Source organism: Cebus imitator, unplaced genomic scaffold (genome assembly GCF_001604975.1).
Source record: "Cebus imitator isolate Cc_AM_T3 unplaced genomic scaffold, Cebus_imitator-1.0 Scaffold435, whole genome shotgun sequence".
Taxonomy (NCBI): domain Eukaryota; kingdom Metazoa; phylum Chordata; class Mammalia; order Primates; family Cebidae; genus Cebus; species Cebus imitator.
In genome coordinates, this window is record NW_016107750.1 from 712821 (window position 1) to 734548 (window position 21728).

The 21728-nt window shown below is 58.8% G+C and overlaps 2 protein-coding genes across 3 annotated transcripts in view; one reads left to right on the forward strand and one right to left on the reverse strand.

Moving 5' to 3' along the window:
• The first annotated feature begins 6319 nt into the window (after nt 1-6319).
• Nucleotides 6320-11816, forward strand: SHISA8 (shisa family member 8). 2 transcript variants are annotated; one of them, XM_017510321.2, is made up of 4 exons: nt 6320-7311; nt 9998-10131; nt 10509-10940; nt 11208-11816. In XM_017510321.2, the coding sequence occupies exons 1-4, from the start codon at nt 6782-6784 to the stop codon at nt 11591-11593; spliced, it is 1482 nt and encodes a 493-aa protein (XP_017365810.1). In that variant the 5' UTR covers nt 6320-6781; the 3' UTR covers nt 11594-11816. The 2 variants fall into 2 exon arrangements, with proteins under 2 accessions (XP_017365810.1, XP_017365811.1); XM_017510322.2 differs by having other exon boundaries at nt 10629-10940.
• Nucleotides 11817-14735: 2919 nt separating this feature from the next.
• SREBF2 (sterol regulatory element binding transcription factor 2) overlaps nt 14736-21728 on the reverse strand; it is a 78102-nt gene continuing 71109 nt past the window's right edge. Inside the window, exons 16-19 of the mRNA XM_017510319.2 lie at nt 20719-20887; nt 17938-18123; nt 16119-16230; nt 14736-15652 (exon numbers count right to left, since the gene is read on the reverse strand). Of these exons, the coding sequence (XP_017365808.1) occupies nt 15432-15652; nt 16119-16230; nt 17938-18123; nt 20719-20887 (688 nt within the window). The 3' untranslated portion in view covers nt 14736-15431. The remainder of the gene's footprint in view (nt 15653-16118; nt 16231-17937; nt 18124-20718; nt 20888-21728) is intronic.

Genomic DNA, 21728 nt, shown 5'->3' on the forward strand with positions numbered 1-21728 from the left:
AAAAAAAAAAAAAAAAAAAAAAGGTCCCTGTTGGTCCAATTTTTCTCCTGAAAATCTGGACCATTTCACATCTATGAGCAGGGATTATATGATCCAGTTTGCAGATATGAAAAGGGAGGCCCTGTGAGGTAAAGGAATCCGGCCCAAGATAGAACAGGTAGGTGGTGGAGCTGGGCAAACCCTGGGTTCCTGCCCCTGCCCGGCATGCCTGCCCAGCAGGTCATGGGCACACCCTCCTTGGGAGTGGAGGACTCCAGATGGATGCCAGGCCCCACCCCTTGGTTTCATCACCACTCAAGTATTTTCTCCCCAACCAGTCTCTTTTCCGTAAGAGGGATCCCCAGGTAGGCTCTGGAAGGACTGTTTTTTTGGGGTGGGAACTAAAGGGAAAAGCTCCCCCCCCACCCCGAGCCTGTGTTTCAGGCCAGCTTTTCCTTAAGGAGGGTCTAATTCCAACCAGGTCCCTAGGGCCCTGGCTGGTGGGGGCAGGGCTGGCTTAAGTATCGCTTCCTCTTGGGGCTTCCTGCAGGCCCCTTTCACTTCCTGCCTGGTAGCCAGAGGCTGGGGGCTCCAGGAGGGGTTGGGGAGGCCCAGCTGGTGAGGCCAGGGAGAAAGGCCTGACCCCTCACCTCCCTCTGTCTCAGAAGGGACAGCATTACCCCTACAAGCTGGTAGCATCTCCCTGGGCCTCAGGTCTCTGGACCCTCTTCCCCATCTGCAAAATGGACTCTTGAGGCCCACCAAGCTGTCCTTGGAGATTGAAGAGGTCATGTGATATGTAGGGACAGAGGGGCCCCTGCCATGGCCAGGGAACGCTCCCAGCAGGGAGGTGGAGCAGGCCTGGTCCTGCCCTCATGACCTGGGAGTGGGGAGGAGATGGGGGTACAGCAGAAATGACAGCCCCCAATCTCTGGCAGAGTGGGGCACAATTGTGAGGAAAGAGATGCCAGTTCCCCGCCCCTGCGCTTTCCTCCTGGGACTCCGAGGGGCGCTCAGTGGTTGGCGCTGGGCAGGGGAGGGAGGCTACTGGGGTCCCGGGAACCGGAGGAAACTTGGGCATCTCTCCCCCATCCCCTAGGCTGCAGAAAATCTGGGATCCGGGCTCGAATCCAGCGACTTTGGGGCAGGAGTCTCTGCGCAGTTCCTGCCGTCAGCCCAGCCACCACTGGCCCAGGGCTATTTGGGCGTGGGGCTTGGGAAGAGAGGTACCGCTGAAGGGTGAGGTCAAGAAGAGAGGCGGGGCTGAAGGACCCCAAGCCTCAAGGTGGCTAGAAAGGGGTGGGGTCAAGGCCCAGGAGCCAGGAAAACGCGTGAGACCGGATAATGCGCGGGACCAAGGCCTAGGGCACCTACTTCGGGCTCCCTACTTCTGCACCCTCGGAGTCTGTGTCCTCACGTGCATCCCGAGCCAGGGGGCCCTGAATGCGGCCCATGGCCCCGACTCAAGGGTGAGGCGCAGGTGCAGGACTTCTCTGCACGAAACTGCGCCCCAGGAACTGGGGGCCTGGCGGGGAGGTCGCACCTGTCCTCATGCACGTGCTGTGGCCTCCGTGGAGCTCCATCCACTCTTGGTTCCCACTATGGTCTCGGTGTCCACTCCAGATTCAGATTCGCACATTCACTCAGGGCTTTGGAGGGTCCTGGAGGAGGAGCTCGTGGGGGCGTTCAGGCAGAGGGACTACCTGTGTCAGCTGGAGTGCGACTCCCTGAGACAGGGCAGGGTGCGGGTTGGGGAGAGTGTTCGGGGGCAACGGGACGGAGAGCTAAACCCCAGCTTCCAGCCTGAGCCCGGTCGCCCCCTGCCTCCCACAGGCAGCTGGAGCCTGAGTCAGAGTTGCCTCTTGGGAGAAAAAGACAGCCATGCGCCCTCCCTCCAGACCCCCTCCTGGTACCGGCATTTGCACCAGCAGGGAGCCCAGAGTCCCCAAGAACCTTTGTTTCTTGAGTAACTCCATCACTGAACAAACAGAGGTGAAATTAGCTTAGTAATGAAGGCTTGGAGGCTTGTGGGTGGCATCCAAGGTCACCGTCTTCTCAGTCGGGCTTCAGTGGGTGCTCCCGCAAAGCCACATGTACCTGGCTGTTTCTTGTCTGGGGTGCACTGCTTCTCCCTGTAACCCGGTGGAGATACCGGCAGCCCATTTTGCAGATGACAAAACTGAGACCTGGAAAGGCTGAATGGACCTGGAGAGTGGGAATTCCAACCCGGTCAGCCTGGCTCCAAAGTAAAGGATTAAAAGCTGGGTGCAGTGGCTAGCACCTGTAATCCCAGCATTTTGGGAGGCCTAAGCAGGCTGATCACTTGAGGTCAGGAGTTGGAGATCAGCCCTGCCAACATGGTGAAACCCCGTCTCTACTAAAAATACAAAAATTAAGCCAGGCATGATGGCTCACACCTGTAATCCCAGAGCTTTGGGAGGCCAAGGCAGGCGAATGACCTGACGTCAGGAGTTCCCTACCAATATGGTGAAACGCTGTCTCTACTAAAATATGGAAATTAGCTGGGTGTGGTGGCAGGCGCCTGTAATCCCAGCTACTCGGGAGGTTAAGGCAGGAGAATCTCGAACCCGGGAAGAGGAGATTGCAGTGAGCCCAGATTGTGCCATTGCACTCCAGCCTAAGTGATAGAGTGAGCCTCCATCTCAAAGCAATAAAATAAAATAAATAATACGTAAAAGCTCTAGGCATGTGAGGCTGGAAACGGCATTCAAGGAAGGGAGGGCAGCCTGTGTGTCCAGGCAGGGGGCAGGTGTGCCTGGGTCAGGCGTTGGTGAGGACCCTGTCGAGGGGTAGAAGTGCTTCCCGGGTGTGCTGAACTGGCCAGAATGTGGATTCAGGGCTCAGAGTGCAGGTTCCAGGCCAAACCCTGCCCTTCCTGGCTGTGTGCTGGTCACAGCAAGTCACTGCCCCTCTCTGAGTCTTGAGTTTCTCTCTAGGAAATCCCAAACCTCCTTTCTCAGAACTCAGCAGAGCTGGCAGACTGGGCACTACCGACACCCACCCAGGCAGTGCTGAAGGCATTGAGAAATAGACAACCAGACAGAACAGCAAAGTGCTGGCAGACTGGGCACTACCGACACCCACCCAGGCAGTGCTGAAGGCATTGAGAAATAGACACCCAGACAGAACAGCAAAGTGGGACTATCTGGGGGCCAACAGCCTTCCAAGCTGAGAGCCTCAGGGGCTGACAGCATTCCAGGCTGAGGGCCTCAAGCAGCTGCTGACCCAGGTATTTATTCTCTCTGAACAGGTGATTATTATGAACCAACAGGTGTTCTGTGTTTTCTCATAGAACCAAGATAAACTAGGTAGGCAGCTGGTGCCTGCTTAACACTGATCAAGGACAAACTAGAAAGTGTTCTCCACGAAGGAGCCACGGGGGGGGGGGGGTCACATATCCTGTGCTGAAAGAATTGTTTTCACCAGTGTATGATACACATACCCTGCTTTGCTACTTTAGAATACCCCAAGCAGTTTTCCACTTGAGAGGGCCGACATTTTCCTTGCCATTGTTCTCAGCAAACAATATAATTTATCATACACGTTAGGACTTGTCCCAAGAGGTCACCCACCATCTAAAATGAGGACACTGATTCCCAGCACAGGATGTTCATCTTGTCCACACCTCTCAGGGCCCCCAGCCTTCCACAGCCAGAACTGGGCACGAGGTGAGGGCCCAACATGGAGGAAGGCCGTGTGCACACAGGAGCATGTATGCTGACACATGTGTGCACACATGCCTACTGTGCACGGAGGGCCCTCATAGTCATGCTAGCCCTGGACACGCACACTCTTGCTTTCACTCAAGCACGCTCAGACACCCGCACACTGGAGCTGCCAGCACTGGGAGCTGGGGGCGGGGCAGGTGCCCTTCAGGAGCAGGGATTCGGCTCCTCTGCCCGCCCCGCGGGGCTCGCTGCAGATGCCAGGGGTTATTTTAAGCCTGGATCAATGGATGAGTTTTGGTGACACAGGCTTGGTGGTAGTGGAGGGGGGTAGGCAGAAGAGATAAGGGGTGGGTGCCCTGGAGCCTTGATGTGGTGAGAGACCATGGGGTCCAGGGCAAAGGGGTCACTCCTCGGCCAGGCTGCTCCATCTCCATATCCCCTCACGAGGCACATGGCCAGGCACCTGGGGCAGTGTCAGCTGAATGGGCAATCAGATCCCAGGACTCAGCCAGTCAGGGTCAGCTGGGCTCTGTGTCCGCAGTTGCCCTCTCCTGCTGCCCTCACTCCCTGCGGCCAGGTGTTCCCATGGAGAGGAGAGGGTATCCAGTGCCTGGCACAGACTCAGTAGTTGTGGGTACTTATGGCTGCTGGCTGACCACTGAATTGAATTGAGATGGGGAGGAAGCCGTGTGTGCATGTGCGTGTGTGTGTTTGAGGGGCATTGGGGGTTGCACATCAGTCCCTGGGAGGGACTGTAATCCACTTTCTTCATTGGACAAGTGACTGTCACTATGTATATGTATTTGAAGGCCTGATGGGGTCAACATGAGGAAAGTACCCAGTGCCAGGACAATGGGGGCAGGAGGGGGCCCAGGAAGGGACAGCATTGGGACACTTGCTCTGACCCAGCAGGGTCACCCTAACTTGGAAGAGGCCCCAGTTCCAAGGGGGCAGAGACAAGCTTCTTTCAACTGAGTGCCCAGCAATGGGTGGGAAAGTTGGGAGAAGTGGCCACCCTCAGAGCCACTGCAGCCTCCAGGGCAGAGGGTGGTGGGGACTTAAATACCAGCGGTGCGGGTTGTGCCACAGATTCCATTTCTAGCAGTGCCAAGGAAGCAGGAAAGGATGTTCCAGAAAGGAAAGCTCTGAAGCTCTGAGAAGAATCACAAACAAAAAGTTTAAGGATGGCAAAAAGTAAACTACAAACCAGTTACAAGCCAGCATGGAAAGTATGACATATTTTAGTGTGGTGGTCTCTGGTGATGGGATTAAAGCAATTTCATTTAATTCCTTTGTTCATCTGTGTTTCCTTCTAAACTGGTAATAAGGCATCCTTTAATGAGGGTGAGGTCTTCAGGGCTGGATGGTAAGTGTGTGTATGTGTGTATGTAGGTATGTGAGCAGGCTGTCTTTGGCCAAGGCACAAGGAGAAGCTGTGCAGGGGATGGGGTGGGGGTGGGTGGGGAAGTCACCTCCTCTTCCTGTCTGAACCCACTAATACTTGAAATCAGCCTGACAGGCCCTCATGTCAGGCAACAGACTTGATCCTCCTTAAAATGTAAATCCTTCCTCTTCTTCTCCCCCACCTCCTCCACTTTCATAAGCTCTTCCCAGTTGCTGAGTGAAGGACGAATGGAAAGGGATCCAGGAGGGACCCTAGGGAGTCCCACTGCTTCATCTCACAGAAGCTAGATGCTGGAGCCCTTTCGTTCAGTTATTCATTCAGCAAATGCCGGCAGGGGCCCGAGCTGTGCTGCACACTGGGTGAATTGCATGCCCAGTCCTTGCCCTCCTGCTGTTTCCATCTGGATAGGGGGAAGTTCCATATCGACCCCTACCTTCTGAAAGGGGCAGATTATGAGTGTGCCCTCCAGGAAGAGTTTTTGATGTTAAGATGAGCTACTGAGGCAGGGAGAAGCCAGGCACAGCGGCACCACCACATTCTCCAGTTCAGCTAAACTCGGAAAACACCACTGGGCCGTGCTGGGACCAGGTCCGAGCTCCTTACAGCCCCCACACCCTTCCCCTTCCCCTCGGTTTGTGAAATGACCTGCGGTTCGCGCAGTGCAGAGGTCTTCCTCTTCCAAGCCTTCCGTTTCCAGGGCGGGGGAGAACCCAATCTCCCCCTCCACACACCTGGGGAGGAAGCAGATCGCGGGAATGCATCAGCCTGGCCGTGCCCGTCGACGCGGGGATGGAGACATCCCGGGACCCCAGCCCAGTGTTCGGGAGGTTCTGCAACTGAACTCGCGCCCTGGGATAAATCCTTGGCCCTCTGAAGCCGCGCTGCCAGCGGGACAGATGAGAAAATCGAGGCGCCGAGAGGGGAAGGGGTCCTTCTCATGTTATGATCAGAAGGAATAGAGGGGACAGAAGGAGATGGGAGGGTGGTTCTGCCGTCCCGGGGCAATTCCGAGCTGCTTTGACCTCCGCGCCTCGGTCCCTGCACCTGTTAAGACAGGGACGCTCCAGTCGCAGGCCCTAGAGTTGATCCCCGCTGAGCGCCCAGTTCAGAGGAATGTTTCTGGGCAGCCTTTGGGGAGGGTCCCCTGTGGGGCGCCCTGGCTGCGCGGTCCCTGCTGCCCCCTCTCGCCCCTCGCGGTGGCCGCGCTCCTCCCCCCGGCTCTGCCTCCCTCCCGCCCTCCCTTCTCTCTCCCTCCCCCGCCCGCCCGAGCCCGCGCCGAGCCCGAGCGGGAGCCGGAGCTGGAGCAGGAGCCAGAGTGCGGGCTGCACTGAGCGGGCGGCGGGAAGGCAGCGGAGTCAGGCGGCCCGCGCCCCCTGCTAGGGCCAAGACACGCACACCTACTGGACCGGGAAGAAGCCGGGGACCGCGCGCGGGCGAGGATCCGCCGTCCAGCCCGGGGGAGATCCCAGGACGCTGACCGAGCAGCTCGGGTCCGAGGTGAGCCCTGGCGGAGGACGCGCCCACCGGAGGTACGGCCTCGGAGCTCTAGATCCAGCCCTCCCGGCGCTGGGGTCCCCAGAGGAGGCCGACGGCCGAGGCGGCGTGCGCTGGAAGCCGGCGCGATCCCTGCGGGAGCGGAGAAGCCGAGCCGCAGGGAACTGCAGCGCCCGGCCATGCACCGGGCGCAGTAGCGAGAGGCGCGGGCCCGATGGCGCGGGCCGGGGCGCTGGGACTGCTCGGCGGCCGCCGTCCGCCCAGGCTCCGGCTCGCGCTCGCGCTTCGGATAGCGTTTCTGCTGGCGCGGCCGCCGTCGGGTCGCGCGGGGGCTCCCGAGGCGCAGGGGCCCGCGGCGCCCGGCACGACAGCCCCGGCGGGGGGCGACCGCTGCCGGGGCTACTACGACGTGATGGGCCAATGGGACCCGCCCTTCAACTGCAGCTCGGGCGCCTACAGCTTCTGCTGCGGCACGTGCGGCTACCGCTTCTGCTGCCACGACGGGCCGCGGCGCCTCGATCAGAGCCGCTGCTCAAACTACGACACGCCGGCCTGGGTCCAGACCGGCCGCCCGCCCGCCCGCGCCCGCGACACCGCGGCGCCCCGGGACCCGGGCCGCGAGCGCAGCCACACGGCCGTCTACGCGGTGTGCGGCGTCGCCGCGCTGCTGGTGCTGGCCGGCATCGGGGCGCGCCTGGGCCTGGAGAGGGCGCACAGCCCGCGCGCACGGCGCACGGTGACCAGGTGAGCGCGCGCCGCCGGGGACCACCCCCCGCCCGCTCCTCGAACCGCTCTCCCTGCCCGCTAGTTCTCCCAGTAGGCCCCTTCTCTGTTTTTTTTCTGTCTCTGTCTCCCCCCCGCCCCACTTCATCAGCGAGACACCTGACACCGCCCTGACTCCCCTTGACCTTCCGCCTGTGCTGGGCGCTGCATCGCCTTCCCTCGCTCTAGTATCTTCTGGAGGGAGTGGGGGGCTGGGTAGCTTTGGACAGAGGGCACAGGGTCACCGTCCACGGGGCCACTGGCCAGGAGGGAGACCAGGCTGATGTAGTTAGTATTGGGTGTCTTGGGCACAGGGAAGGGAAGGGGCCCTTGGCTCTCTGGTTGCTCCTCTCCTGCTTCTCCCCACTCTTCCCTCCCCTCTTCCTGCCCACCTCCTGCCTCTCCCCTGCACCCCCTCTCCCCCACCCCCCCCATAGCTGTGACTCAGGGCTGCCCTTCCCTCCTTGGGTTTCAGAGGCCTACCCCCACTCACCCCATGCCACAGCTTCCAGATGAAGGTCAGGGCTCCCTCTCCGTAGAAGGACTCTGGAACACAGTCGTGTGTTGCTGAGGCCAGGACAGGTGCTTGCTGCATTCTGAGCTTGGTGTGAAGTGGGCTACAGGGTCCAGGTCCTCTTTCTCGGTTGTAATGAGGACTCTGGGACTCTATGTGTGTGGATCCTGGAACTCTCACCCACATGCCGCAGGTGGCACTCACGTGCCCCCAGCAACCCCCATGCCTTAGATCCTGTACCTTCCTCATCCACGTGGTCCCAGCACCCTATGGGCCTGTGAGCTGCTGACACTGCATGCGACAGGCTGGCATTTAGAAGTGACCATAGAGAAGCCCCCATGCCCTGGTGGGACAGATGTGGACACTTCCCCCTCCTCGGCCTCAGAGGCAGGGGGTGAGGGCTTCCTTGGCACTCCAGCACCCCTCACTCCTGAAACCATGTAGCCCACTTTCTCCCAGGGAGCTGCAGGGTGGAGCTTGGGCTGGCACCCTGGCCTCCACCCTCAGCTCCTGCACTGCAAGGAGGTGGAGCCTCCTGGCTTGGCTTCTGGATACCACAGGGGTAGGGATTGAGTTGCCCAAATTTGGGGGTCCCTCATGCTGCTTGAGGGTAGCATGGAGGAGGCCCAGGTATGTCTTTGACAGGGGCAGGGCAAAAGGAGCTGAAGGCCATGGGGGTGGCTGCGGCAGCCCAGCTGACATGTTCACCCCAAACTCCCTGTGCCTGCTGGGGAAGGGGCAGCAGGTTTGGTGATGCCTCAGGAAGGCTGCACCCACCCTTGCTGTGCTGCATGGCCTAGGCCAGTCCCTTCTTTCTGGGCTTCAGGCTCCCATGGACCCTGACTCCGTTTTTTCTGCTGGAGAAACCTGGAACGGGGCTTGGGCTCATGTGTGGGTGTGTCCTGAGTCCCTGCCCTCCTCACAAGTCTTACCCTTAATTCTGCTGTGTTGGGGCTTTGAAGGCCAGGGAAGGCTTCTCAGAGGGCTTGAGGCGGGCATCCAGAGTGAGTTTGTGCAAAGGCCCAGAGGCATGGTGATTACTCAGCTGTCCAGGAGAGAGGAGCTGGCGGTGCTTGCCTAGAGATGAGGCCACAGAAGTGAGCCTCTGGGCAGTGGGCAGGGCAGGAAGGGCAGTCCAGACAGGTACTAGGATGCTTTCAGACCCTGTCACCAAACCTGAAGACAAACCTTGGCCATCCCCGGTGTCCTGCCTCCTGAATGCCCTTCACGAATCAGCCTTTTGAGGCCCCAGCCCCAGAAGGAGGGTCAGGCTGAGTAGGAGAGAATCATGGATTCTGGGTTCTGAAGGCAGCTGGGCTGCACAGACACTGTCACATTACAGCTGGGTGGGGGCTGGGTGTTGGGTCCAGGGAGGTGGCTGCCCAAGGTCACACAGCTTCTGGGTCCTGGGCTGCCACGGAAGTCTCCCAGCATCCCCTTACCTTCATCCATCTGTCCTTCTTGCCCGTGCTGGCAGCTTCATCCCAGGTCCCAGCAGAAGCCGCAGCTGCAGGGGCATTTGGGCAGGCAGGTAAATAAGGCTTCTTGCACGGGGTAAAGTGGCTCACATCTGTAATCCCAGCACTTTGGGGAGGCCGAGACAGGCGGAGTTTGAGACCAGCCTGGCCAACACAGTGAAACCCCATCTCTACTAAAAATACAAAAATTAGCTGGGTGTGGTGGTGGGCACCTTGAACCCAGCAGGTGAAGGTTGTAGTGAGCAGAGATGGCGCCATTGCACTCCAGCATGGGCAACACAGCAAGACTCAGTTTCAAAAAAAAAGGATTCCTGGAGGAGGCAGCTGGTGGAGTCTGAAGAATGAGTAGCAGTTTTATGGGAGGAGGGGCAGGAAAGCAGAGAAAGTTGCATTAGGAGGGGAGGCTCAACCAAGGAGGGTCCTGGAGAGTGGGCTCCAGGGAGGGGTGGGAAGGGGAGCCCCATGAGAGTTTCCTGGCCTGCTCTGGGAAGCAGCTGTGTTGGGGCTACATGTGAGGCTGGCAGGGAGCTTGTGTGTGAGTTAGAGCACCAGAAAGGACTCCTGGAGAGGCTGGAAGAACTGCCCAGGGCCACAGGGTGAGGCGGTGGTGGCCTGGGCAGGCTCTTGATGAGGTGGGAGGCAGAAAGGGCCACCCCTGACCGCTCTGTCCCTGCAGGACGCTGACGGAGCTTCTGAAGCAGCCAGGCCCCCAGGAGCCATTACCTCCCACCCTGGGCCCGCCTCTGGGTGGCTGTGTCCAGGTGCAGATGGGGGACGGCTTCCCCCAGGGCTCCCCCCACAACAGCGCAGGTGAGTCGGTGGCGGGCGGGCCTGAGAGGCAGCGGAGCACACAGAAGGGCGTGAGAGGGAGAGAGGGGGTCCCTCGGCTGGGGTGTGGAGGCTTCCCCAGTGGAAATGAGCTGCCACCTCTGCGGGTGTGAGGGGCCCGACCAGCCAGCCAGCTCCACAGGGTGGAGAGGGACCCCTTATGGGTCCTGCGGCCTCGAGTCTGGGGGGCTGTGATGTGTGAGGAAGGTTCCAGATGCAGGATTTGCTGGCTGGGGCTGTGGTCTGAGGCTCGGGCTCCGGAGCCTCCCCCTGGGTCTCTCGAGAGCAGGCAGGCTTGGCAGCCCCCACGCCCCGTCTGGGTTCTGTTCCTCAGACATCCCCCATCTCGGCGGGAGCAGGTCCCAGGACTCCGCGCCTGGCTCGAGCGTCGCCTCCGGGCGAGCCGTTCATGAGGGTGGCACCCCCCGGGCTGGCTGCCGTCGCCGCTGCCCGTGATTTGGAGCCAGGCCCTGTTCCAGGAGCTGGAGGCTGCCGCGAACACAGGCTCGGCTTGCAGCCGCGCCTGGAGAACGGTCCCCCAGGTTCTCACCGAACAGCCTCGGGGAGAGGGCTGCGGAGAGGTGACAGCGCGGACGCAGTGATCCGGGGCATCGGGCCGAGCCGCGTCTCAGTCCCAGCTGCAGACAAGAAGCGCCTCAACAACGCGCCCCTGGGGTCGGTCGCCCCCGGGCCCCTGCGCCGCCCGCGGCTGCAAGTCGGCCGCAGCCTGACGCTGCAGCCCGACTACGCCAAGTACGCCACATTTAAGGCCGCCGCGCTCAAGGCCTCAGGTGAGTGGTGGGTGCGGGCGGCGCGAGGGAACCCGGGTTCGCGGGCTCCGGAACTGCGAGGCGCGGGGCCCAGTCTCCCGGCGCCAAGTTCTCAGTCCCGCGCGCCCGCCGCTCGGCCAATCGGCTCCCGCGCCCCGGCCGGCCCCGCCTCCGGCCCGCCCCGGCCCCGCCCCCGCCCCCTACCGGGACCCTTCGTCGCGTCCGGGGCTCCAGGCGCCGAGCTCCCAACGAGGCGCGGCTTGACCCTTCCCTGCCCTCTCCCTGCAGAGGCCGCCCCGCGGGACTTCTGCCAGCGTTTCCCGGTCGCCGAGCCGTCCCCACGTCCCGCTCCATCGCAGGCCCCGCGGCCCCCCCCGGACTTGCCTGCGCCGCGGGACGCCTGCCCCTGGGCCCCGCCGGGCTACGCGCCCCCTGCCGCGCCGGGTCCCTATGCCGCCTGGACCGCCGGTCGCCCGGTCCGACCTGCCCCGCTCGGCCACCCGGCGGCTCAGGCCTTCCAGGTACCCCGGCGGCCCGGCCATGCCGCCCGGCGCCAGTTCAGCGCGGAGAAAATGCCCGAGGCCTTCAGCCCGCAGCCCCTCGGCTTTTACCGCAGTGCGGGCCGCGGGTCTCGGTACCTAAGGACCAACAGCAAGACCGAGGTTACCGTGTGAAGCGGGGCCGCGGTCCCCTTGAGGCGCCATAGGCTGGGACCCTCGTCTGTCCGTCGGAGCCCCAGGCCACAGGGAGAGGAGCGCCGGCCCGGAAGACCAGCTCTTCCGTCTGCCTCAAGGGCACTGGGGTCTTGGAGCCCGTAGGCCGCGGGTTGGTCTTGTAAATAAGCCCTTTTACGTGGTTCCCGCCCCTGAGAATAAAGAGGCCCCAGTGTGGATGCGAGGCAGCATTGGTCATTGACTGCACGGACGGCAGTGCAGGCCTTAAAGGGCACGGCATGTGCAAGGGTGGAGGACTGCTCCAGGGCGAGGGGGCAATGGCTGGAGAGGGTAGTCAGGGTTGAATGTCAGGGTTAATGCCCACGCCAGTGGGAGCCCTGGGAGAAGGGACAGTTAGATTTCTGCCACTGCAGCTTGAGGCGGGTGAACCTGGCTGATGCTCGCTGACCATTGGCTGTGGGCCGGCCCCTGGCCGGCAGGTCGCTTGGCCAGATTGGCCCGGGGCTACCCCCCTTAATGGGTGTGGGCTGTGGGGACATCTGGTGCTCAGGATGGGGGCACCTCCTCCCAGTAGCTTCTTTGAAGCAAAGTGGGGGAAAGCTGGAGCAGGGTCCCTGGCAGTGCCGCTCCGGGAGGGCTCCCGGTACGTGGCTGTGGCTGGCTGAAGGGTGTGACCTCAACAAAGCAACCAAGGTGGGTCCGTTTCCCTCCTGAGTACCTGAGGTGTGGTGTACTATGTTAAGAACAATGGCCATTTGTTGGCCTTTCTCAAGAAATCTGCAAGAACCTCATGGGGGTGCGTCTTTACAGAGGAGGAAATTTGGGTTTTGAGACCTAAGTAGCTTGCCCAAGGTCACCCAGTGGATTCCCAGGTTAGGACCCTCCTGGATTGCTGTGAATCAGCTAGAATGGCAAGCAACAGGCAGTCTGGCAGGGAGAGAGGGTTCTGAGTGTTGGTAGGGAGGGCTCCCTGTTCCCAGGGTATATATAAACAGTCTGGAGCTTTCCTTCTGCTGGCTGGGCTGTCCTGAAGCCCCAGAAGCCAGCAGGCCTGGTCTTTGCTCCTGCCAGGTGAAGTGTGCCCCTCCCTGTCCCTTTAGAGTGTTAAGGCAACCAAAGCCTAGAAACCCCAGGACAGAGCCCTGGGCCCACAGTCCTGCCCTTGTCCCACAGCTGTGCAGAGTTGGAGGAGGGGGGTGGGGGCTGAGTCTTGGAGGCTGCACAGACTCACAAAGGGATCTGGTTCCTTCCTTCTCGGTCCACCTCCCACCCCCTTCCCCCTCAACACACGACGAAGACCGTGGCTGAGCTATGCCAGGAGTGGGCAATTCCCCCTGCTCATTCTCAGTCCCAAGGGCCCTGGATCTCCATCCCAGTGGAACCAGGCTGAGGCTGTGGACAGTGGCCATCCTTGAAAATGATGGAACCGTGCATGGGACCAGCTGCAACTGGGCCTCACCAGGCTGCTCTGGTCCTCAGGACAGTGTAGCCTGCTGTGACTACCTTTCAGAGGAAGTGTCTCAGAGTGGAAGGGATTCAGCCCCATGCTCAGTCCCATCCTGACTTCTCTTGCAACAAGGCCCAGCACTCCTATCCCAGACTATGGTCCTGCCCCTGGTGTGTCTCAACAGCCTCACAAGGCACTCACTCTGGGCACACAAGCCTGTGGAACTACAGTCCATGGCTGGGCTTAGCATCCCGATTCTGCACACGTGGAAGTGGAGACAAGCACAGGACCTGGACTTGGGTCTGACTTGCCTCCTGGCTCAGAGAGTCACTGCCTTCAGGGAAGGGAAACTAGGGAGCAGCTTACTCAGCAGGGGAGAGGTCAGCCAGTCGCATTACATCCAGGGAACAAGCTGGAACCTGGATAGCGCAACCTCTGACCCCCGAAGCACCACCCACAGCCCGTGGCCCACTGCCTGCCAAGTCATGCAGCCCCTTGGCTGGACACCACAGCAGTCGAATTACAGACCCTCACACACCTTGTGCTAATCTGTGTTTATTGAATAACCTAGGTCTGGGACACGGTGACTGATTGAACATCAAGGAAGCCATAGATGTATCCCCTTTTTCAGTGAAAAACCATCCCCTCCCACCCCCAAAGAACAGTGAGAAAAGGCACAGGACATACACACGACACCCGAGCGGGCAGGGTCCATAAATTACAGTAAGTGGGGGAGGGGCAGGAGAGAAAGAAAGCAGGTGGGGTCCAAGCACACCCCAGGGACAACACAAGCTGACGCATTCCAGCCTGCATCAAGGGGCCCTGCTGTGAGCAGCCCCCAGTCTGTGTTGGGGCTCCTGCCTACCCTCTGCCCCAACCAGCTTGAGGATGAGCCACAGGGAGTCCAGAAAAGTGGGACTTTTTCTCCTAGGACCCGCATCAAGGCAGGGACCTCGCTCCTAGTGTCCACCAAAGGCAACCTTCTGCCCACTCTGTAAAGAGGGGCTTGCTGATGGGGAGGGGTTGGGTCACCCTGGTTTATTTTCAGGTCAAGAATTAGTGATAAAAAGGCCAGGCATGGTGGCTCACGCCTGTAAACCCAGCGCTTTGGGAGACCGTGGCGGGCGGATCACAAGGTTGAGAGATCAAGACCATCCTGGCCAACATGGTGAAACTCCATCTCTAATAAAAAATACAAAAACTAGCTGGGCATGGTGGCATGCGCCTGTAGTCCCAGCTATTCAGGAAGCTGAGGTAGGAGAATCGCTTGAATCTGCGAGGTGGAGGTTGCAGTGAGCCGGGATCATGCCACTGCACTCCAGCCTGGCAACAGAGCGAGACTCCGTCTTAAGAAAAAAAAGAATTAGGGATAAAAATACACAGCCTCAACTTACATAGGGTTACTTCCTGATAAATCCATCATAAATGAAAATATCATAATTCAAAAATTCATTTAATACACCAACAGACCAATTGTAAAGTTGAAACACGGTTGAAGCTGAACCACTGTAAAGTCGGGGCCAGTCTGCACTGTGGTGGTAGGTGTTGGGGTCAGGGAAGAGGGAACCTGGACGCCATGCTGAAGGCCCCTGGTTCCCAGTCCCAATGGGTGGCTTAATTTCTCCCAGCCCCCTGGGCCTACCCTAAGCTTGGGCTGACATCCTAGGAGGTGGGGAGTGGGAAGGAACAGGACAATTAAATAAGATACCATTTATTTCTTAAAAAATTAAAAAATAATGCCGACATAATTTCATCCATCCGCAGGCATGCCCCCTGCCTCCCACCAGCCTCCCAGAGCTTGGGTCCCCTCCTCCTCTGGCTGTCCTATGTAATAAAGGGAAAAACAATGAGTGGGCTCAGTCAGGCACAGGGGAGGGAACGCAGACCCAGGGAGAGAATCAAGATGCCACAGCAACTCAGCCTCGCATCATGGCAAACCCAAGCACACTGATAGAAAACATTCGTATAAAAAGGGGGGAGGGCATGCCGGGAACAGGCCTGAGGGCTGCTGCTCCCTGGTGCTGAGAGACTACTATCTCCCAGAGAAAGCCTGATAAAAACTGAGGAAGCAAAAAGGAGAGTGTGAGGTTCAGGAGAAAGTCAGGAAGGCTGGAGGCAGGGGCTTGGCAGCTTGGGAGCTCCCCCTGCTGCTTTCAAGAACCAGTTTCTGCCCTGCCACCTTTCCTCTCATGCCCACCAGACCCTGGACCATGGGAATCTAGTGACAACAGCTTTAAGGGGCTCTGCCGAGGGGCCCACTTGCCTGAGGTGGCCCAGAAGCCTCGGCAGGTGACAGCTAGGAAGACAAGGCTCCTTCCTACCACTCTCAGTGGGAAGATGCTGGGGGGGAGGAACCGAGAAAGAGGTGGAGGGGCGGGCTGAGCCTGGTGGTCAGGAGGCTGCAATGGCAGTGCCACCACCCAACTTGACAATCATCTGCTGGCAGTCATTGCAGGAGCGCCGGTCGCCCACCTTCTCCAGGGTGCGGGCAGCCTCGGCCAGCAGCACTGCCCGCTGGCCCGGGGAGGAGAGAAAGGAGAGGGGAAGGTGGCGGCAGGCCAGCAGGATAGCAGTGGCCCGCTCTCGCTGGCCGGGCCAGGCATCCACCTCTCCTGTGGAAAGGAGATATATGTCAGAACTGAGAGTCTGCCACGTAGCCGGTGCTGTCCCTCAGCGTTACCTGGACTCATTCACTCAACACTGACACCCATCCTGGGAGGTGGGGTCTGTTGCCCCCCCACCAGTCCACGGAAAAGAAGTGAACTTGTCCAGTGTCCCACAGCCAGCCTGTGGTGGGGTTGGGGCTGAGATGGAGCCACATGGTCTGGTTGGAGCCTCTGCTTCTACACCTGCACCTGTGCTCGGACCCCACCCCAACCCTCCTTCCCTGATCACAGCATGACCCATGACCACTCCCACCTCTGCAACCCACCAAGAGCGGTCTCAGGCTTCTTTCATTCTCAGAGAGGTGTGTTGGGCACAGCTGCTAGATGTGGGAGCTGGGCTGGCCCCTCCCCTCCTCTCTTCCCAGGGGGCAGGGCCAGCCCCAGCCTTCGAGCTGGAGAGTGGTGGACTCACCGTGCTTGGCGCTCTGTGTGGTGCGGCGCCGCAGACTGTGTTCCAGCAGCTGGTGGGTGCGGGTGGGGCTGGCTCCTGCCATCAGGCGCACGGTCGCTTCATGCAGGAAGACCTGGGGAGGTACAGGGTGACATCCATCATACTCCTGGTCCCCACTTGTCTATGCTCAGGGTAGCTCTCCCTAAGCCATCTTGCCTGCCACTTGATGACATCCCTTCCCATACCAACCTGCCTTGCTCAACCCTGAAAGTAACCTCTGTTGTCCCCTATTCTGACCCTGAGCCAGGCGGGAAACCTGGCTGAGCTGCAGGAACGGGAGGAGAGGAGAGAGAGGCAAAGTGCCTGCTTTTCTCAACGCCCTGGAGGCTGCCGCCAGTTTGACAAAAGGACAGGTGTGGCAGGGACAGAGGGGTGAGGGGGACAGCTGGGCTGGTACCAGAGAGGTTCGGTACCCTCTTTCCTTCTGTATCTTTAGAAAGGAACAGAGTCTAGAGGCGTGCAGGTAAAAGTCTGCAGTGCTGAGGTATGAGCCACTGGTAGGTGAAGGGCAAGGCCGAAGTCTGTCATTTTTTAAGTTCTCAAGCTCTTTTTGATGCCTTTGTATCTCAGTCTTCAGGGAGGGTCTTCAGTGCTGCCAGGTAGATTCTGGTCCTGGTAGGCAACAGGGAGCCACTGCAGGGCTCTCAGCAGGGAGAAGCAGGATGGAAACAGTATTTAAGAGGCGGCCTTTGGGCCTAGATGAGGTGGCTCACAACTGTAAAACCAGCACTTTGGGAGGCCAAAGCAGGGGCTTGAGGTTAGGGGTTTCAGACCAGCCAGGGCCACATAGCAAGACCACCCTCTTTACAAAAATAAAAATAAAAATAAAAAGCCATTGATGCCAGCCATGCTGTGAGCAGATCAGAGGGCTGACCAGAGTGGGTTCTAGGAAGCAGGGGTGCCGTCCCAGGCCTTGGGGCACATGCCCTCTTTCCACAGTAAGGAATGGCTCTCTGATGACATTGTCTGCTGTGTCCATCTTGGCTTGCTGCACACAGTGGCCACAGTGCAACCCTGTGTGGGTCCTGCAGCACCTCAGGGTGATGGATGTGGGGGCCAAATACCAGGCTCTGTGGCAGCAGCCTTGCTCTGAGGCCTCCTCCTTCCAGCCCAGGCCGTACCCCCCAATGACACTTCTGAGTCATCTTACTCAAATTCTTAGAAAAAAATACAGGTACAAATATGTTGAATACATTAAGTAACAACAAAAATAAACAACAATGGCTGGAGCCTGGCAAGCCCAGTCATAGAACTTTCCTCCAAGACTCAGTTCAGACAGTGTGGTCACTGCCAAGGGGATGTTACCCAGCAGAAAAACTGACGCCCCTAGCTGCTGTGAAAAAGAATAAACGTCAATTTCCCTTTACTGCGGTTCTAGAGAAATTCTGTCACTTTGCCAACAGTTATAAAAGTCAAAGTGGAGCTCAGGACCAGGCCAGGAGCCCTGATTTGCTGCCACTGCCCTCAGTGTCCTCCCACCCAGCATGTGCCTGGGGAGGTGTGGCTCCCTGCTGGCCCGTCTGTGGCGGCAAAGTATGACCTGCTCCCTGCCGAGCTCCAGGGCCAGGCACACAGCAGGCACTCAACCAATGTGTGCTGAACACAGGGACACATGGCGCCCAGCCCAGTGTTGGGCACAAGCCAAGCAGGTGCTCCACAGGTCACCAGGCTGACCTCAGAGGGCCAACTCCACAACCACATGCTGGTGTCCATGCTGGGTTCTGGGCTCAGGCCCCACAAACTCCAATCTGCCCTGCCCCACCAGCCAGCTGGGCCTCACCTTGCGGTACGCTGGGCGGAAGCTGTGTGCCAGCCTGCGCAGGCTGCCCAGGTCCCGCTGGAAGCCCGCCAGTTCAGCGCCTGATGCATGGTAGGTCTCCCCAATGGCCTGGCTGGCACTGGCCTGCTTTTGCCAGAGCGCTGTCCGCAGTGACAGTAACAGGTCACAGGTGAGTAGTTGGACCACCTGTGGGGTCAGCCATGAGAGAGGGGGGACAGGTGACTGGCCCATCCCTGAGGCAAGGATCCCAGCACCTACCAGGCTTCCCCCAGACCAACACCAGGCAGCTCTGGGAGGAAGTGGAGAGCCCCAGAGTCTGGCAAACTACTGAGGACATGAGAACAGCTCAAGGGAGAACCAATCCCTTCCATGGACCCAGGAGGTGGGAGACAGGCCCTCCCCATTCTGCAGGTGAGAAAGCAAGGCTCTGACAGGGACCATAGATTGTATAGGGGACACAGCACAGGCAGGTGGCAAGGGCAGAAATAAAACCCTTGTGGGTTGAAGGCACAGGTTCTTTCACTTCAGGGGAGCCCGACCATGGCTACCTAGGAGACTGCGATGCCCACAAGATGCCAAGGAAAAGCCTGAAATGGCAGCAGAGCCTGGAGCTGGGGCTGAGGGAAGGAGGAAGAGGAGGGGGAGAGGGAGACAGGCGTCTCAGAAGGCAGAACCGCAGAGTGGTTTGGTGCTTGGGGATTAGGCTGATGGACCTAACTTTGCCACTTACTAGCTATGTGATCCTGGCGCAGGACTTAATTTCTCTGAGCCTCAGTTTCTTTATCCAAAAAAAAATGGAAATGGCACCACCACAGGGCTGCTGTGTCATATGATAAGACACTGCGTGTGTGCCACACGCTTATGAGGCTGGGCTGCCCGCCCAGCTCCCAGTGGCATACCCACACGACACTGAGCAGTGAGGAGCAGCAAGTCCATCTTGAGATGGGCCGCAAGCAGCCTCTGGTCCAGATGAACTCTCTCAAGCTGAGCCTCACCTCACCCAGCCCTGGCTTTCCTCATTCCCAAGACACTGGGCCTGGGGAATTAAGTCCCTATGCTGATCCAGACCCTGCCCTGTCCCTGCACGAGGCCTAGATCCTTGCCTACAATTTTCCGGCTCTTGTCTGCTTCAGGAGGATGTGGATAAGGATGCCTCTCCTCAAACAAAACCTGGTGCTTCTAAGCTGTGTGTGCTGCAGGAGTGCCTGTGGGCATGGGGGCAGCAGGCCTATGGCTGGATTCTGCCCTCCAAGGGCCACCAGGCTGCGTGGGGTCGTCTTCTAGGCTCACTTTCCTACCTCAGAGCTGCTACCAAAGAACCCCAAACTGAGCCTGTGCTGTTTGGTTCTCTCATGAAGACAAAAATGGAAGACTAATGGAAAGCCCAAAAGAGAAGCTGAGATGTGGCTCGCCATCTGCCTTTGGTCTTGGCAGCCCAGGAGAATTTGGGACTTTGGTCCCCTGCTCCCAGGAGGTCACCATATTGATGCCTAACTTAGTGCAGATACCTGATCAGTAGAGCGCACTACAGCCCAGAACACCTGGACTCAAGTGATCCTCCAGCCTCAGCCTCCCGAGTAGCTGGGACTATAGGCACACACCACTGCACCTGGCAGGACTTTTTTTTTTTTTTAAGATGGAGTCTTGTTCTACTGCTCAAGCTGGAGTGCATTGGCATGATCTTGGCTCACTGCAACCACCACCTCCCGGGTTCAAGCGATTCTCTTGCTTCAGCCTCCTGAGTAGCTAGGATTATAGGCACATAACACCACACCTGGCTAATTTTTGTATTTTTAGTACAAACGGGGTTTCACCATGTTGGCCAGGCTGGTCTCAAAACTCCTGACCTCAGGTGATCTGGCCACCTCGGCTTCCCAAAATGCTGGGTTTACAGGTGTGAGCCACCATGCCCAGCTGGTTTGGGCCTTTTCTGCACATTGCCTGTCCCTGTAGGGGTTGGCATGCTGTCCTGGGTTCATCCCAGTGCCAAGGCCCACTGACAACATCTAGCATGAAGTACTAGCCTAGCTACCTGAGATCAAACCCCAGGGAGTGGCTGAGAATCTGAACCTCCAGGACTCTGCCTGCCCTTCCCTCTCTGGAGATAAGGACACGTTCCCCAGGAGACCAGGTGAAGCTCCACTTTCAGCTGGGTGCCCTCCCCTTTTACCTGGGATGGCTGTGATTTAGTCCCCAACAGAGGCAGCAGTGCCCTCTATTAGAATCACCTCCCCAAGTAATGGGGCCTTCTGTGAGGACATGGTGGGTGTCTCGAGGGCCAGGCAGGCCTCTGTGATGCACTGTGGAAACATTGCATGGATACCACCAGAACATGCAATGCAACTACAATGCACCACAGCTGCCCGCCAGGAGGTGTGCAGTCAGCCAGACAGGCGCCCAGAGCAGTCTTCAACTCCGTTCATGTGCCAGGGGCAGGGGGCAGGGGCCCACTCCAAGGCTGCCTACAGAGGCCTAGAAAGTCATGCAAGCCGCTGGAACAAATGCAGGGTGAAGCCCTGGCCAGCGGGGGTGCACCTGGGCTTACAGAGCGTATGGGCCAGCAGGACCTGGGACTCTGGGAGCCTAAGAAAGGTGCAGGTAGCAACATGCCTGCCTCAGAGACTGACAAGGGAGTCCACCTTTTTTTGAAAGGGGGCTGCTGTCTTGGTTTATCTGTCTCTTGGACAACCCCACCTGCAAGGTCAGCACGAAGTGGGTGGGAGTGTTCTCGTGAACCAGGGCAGAGCACCTCCCCCAGGGGCCAGCTCAGCCCCCACTCACGTGGTTGAGGGCAGGGTCAGAGGTGGCGCCGCTGACGTTGAGGCTGCTCCATAAGTGGCCACTGGCCCTCTCGCAATGGCAGAAGGAACCCTGCTGCCCATCTGCTTTCCCAGAGAGTGAGGCGTGCATGGCTCTGCAGGCATGGAAGACGGCCTTCACCAGGGGGCTCCTGCAGCAGTGACAAGGGAGGCGAGAAGCAGGTCACTATGTATCACCTGTGTGACAGGTAGAGGAGCCCAAGCCAGTGACCACCACACCCCACACTGACATGACATGTGGGTCTGTCAACTGCAGTGCTACCATGATGGCTCCAGGCCACCAGCTCCAGATCTGAAATGCCAGCCCTGAGCTAGGGTTGGCTTCCAACCCTGTAACACCTTCACTCAATGCTGGAAGAAGTACAGGCTTCACCACTACGTCTGCTGCTAAGAAGCCATCTAAGATAGGCATTCCAACATGTGTGCCTCAGTTTCCTTACCTATAAAGTGGCCACAATAAGGTGTTGTACCCGTTCTTTAAGAGACTATTCCCCCAAATATATAGTGGTAAACTCTGTGGAGAAACTTGGTTAGTTTCTTTCTGTAGAGCAGTCTGGGGAGTAAAAGGGGAGGCTAGGGTTGGGGAAGTTCTCATAGCATCCTAGTTCCTGAAGAGCAGAGGGACCCAGGGATAAGTGAATCCAGCAGGCAGCAGTGCCTGCAGGGGTGTCTTGGCTGTCCATGGCAGCTCTGCTGCTCAGGAGTGAGATGACTTTGGGACAACCTACCTGCTGAGCCTCAATGTCCTCAGGCACACTGACTGGGAGACACATACATACACGTGGAATGCTACACAGGGCTGGGGCAGAGTAGGTGCTTACTAGTCAGAGGGCCTAAAAATGAAGCTATTTCAATGAATTAGGGTGTCATATCTACTTCAGGGAGCACAGGGCTTCAAGCCTGTGTATACTCACTCTTCTCAGCTCCTTCCTATGCTCCTGGTTAAGAGTCTCCTTGACAGGAAATGTTACA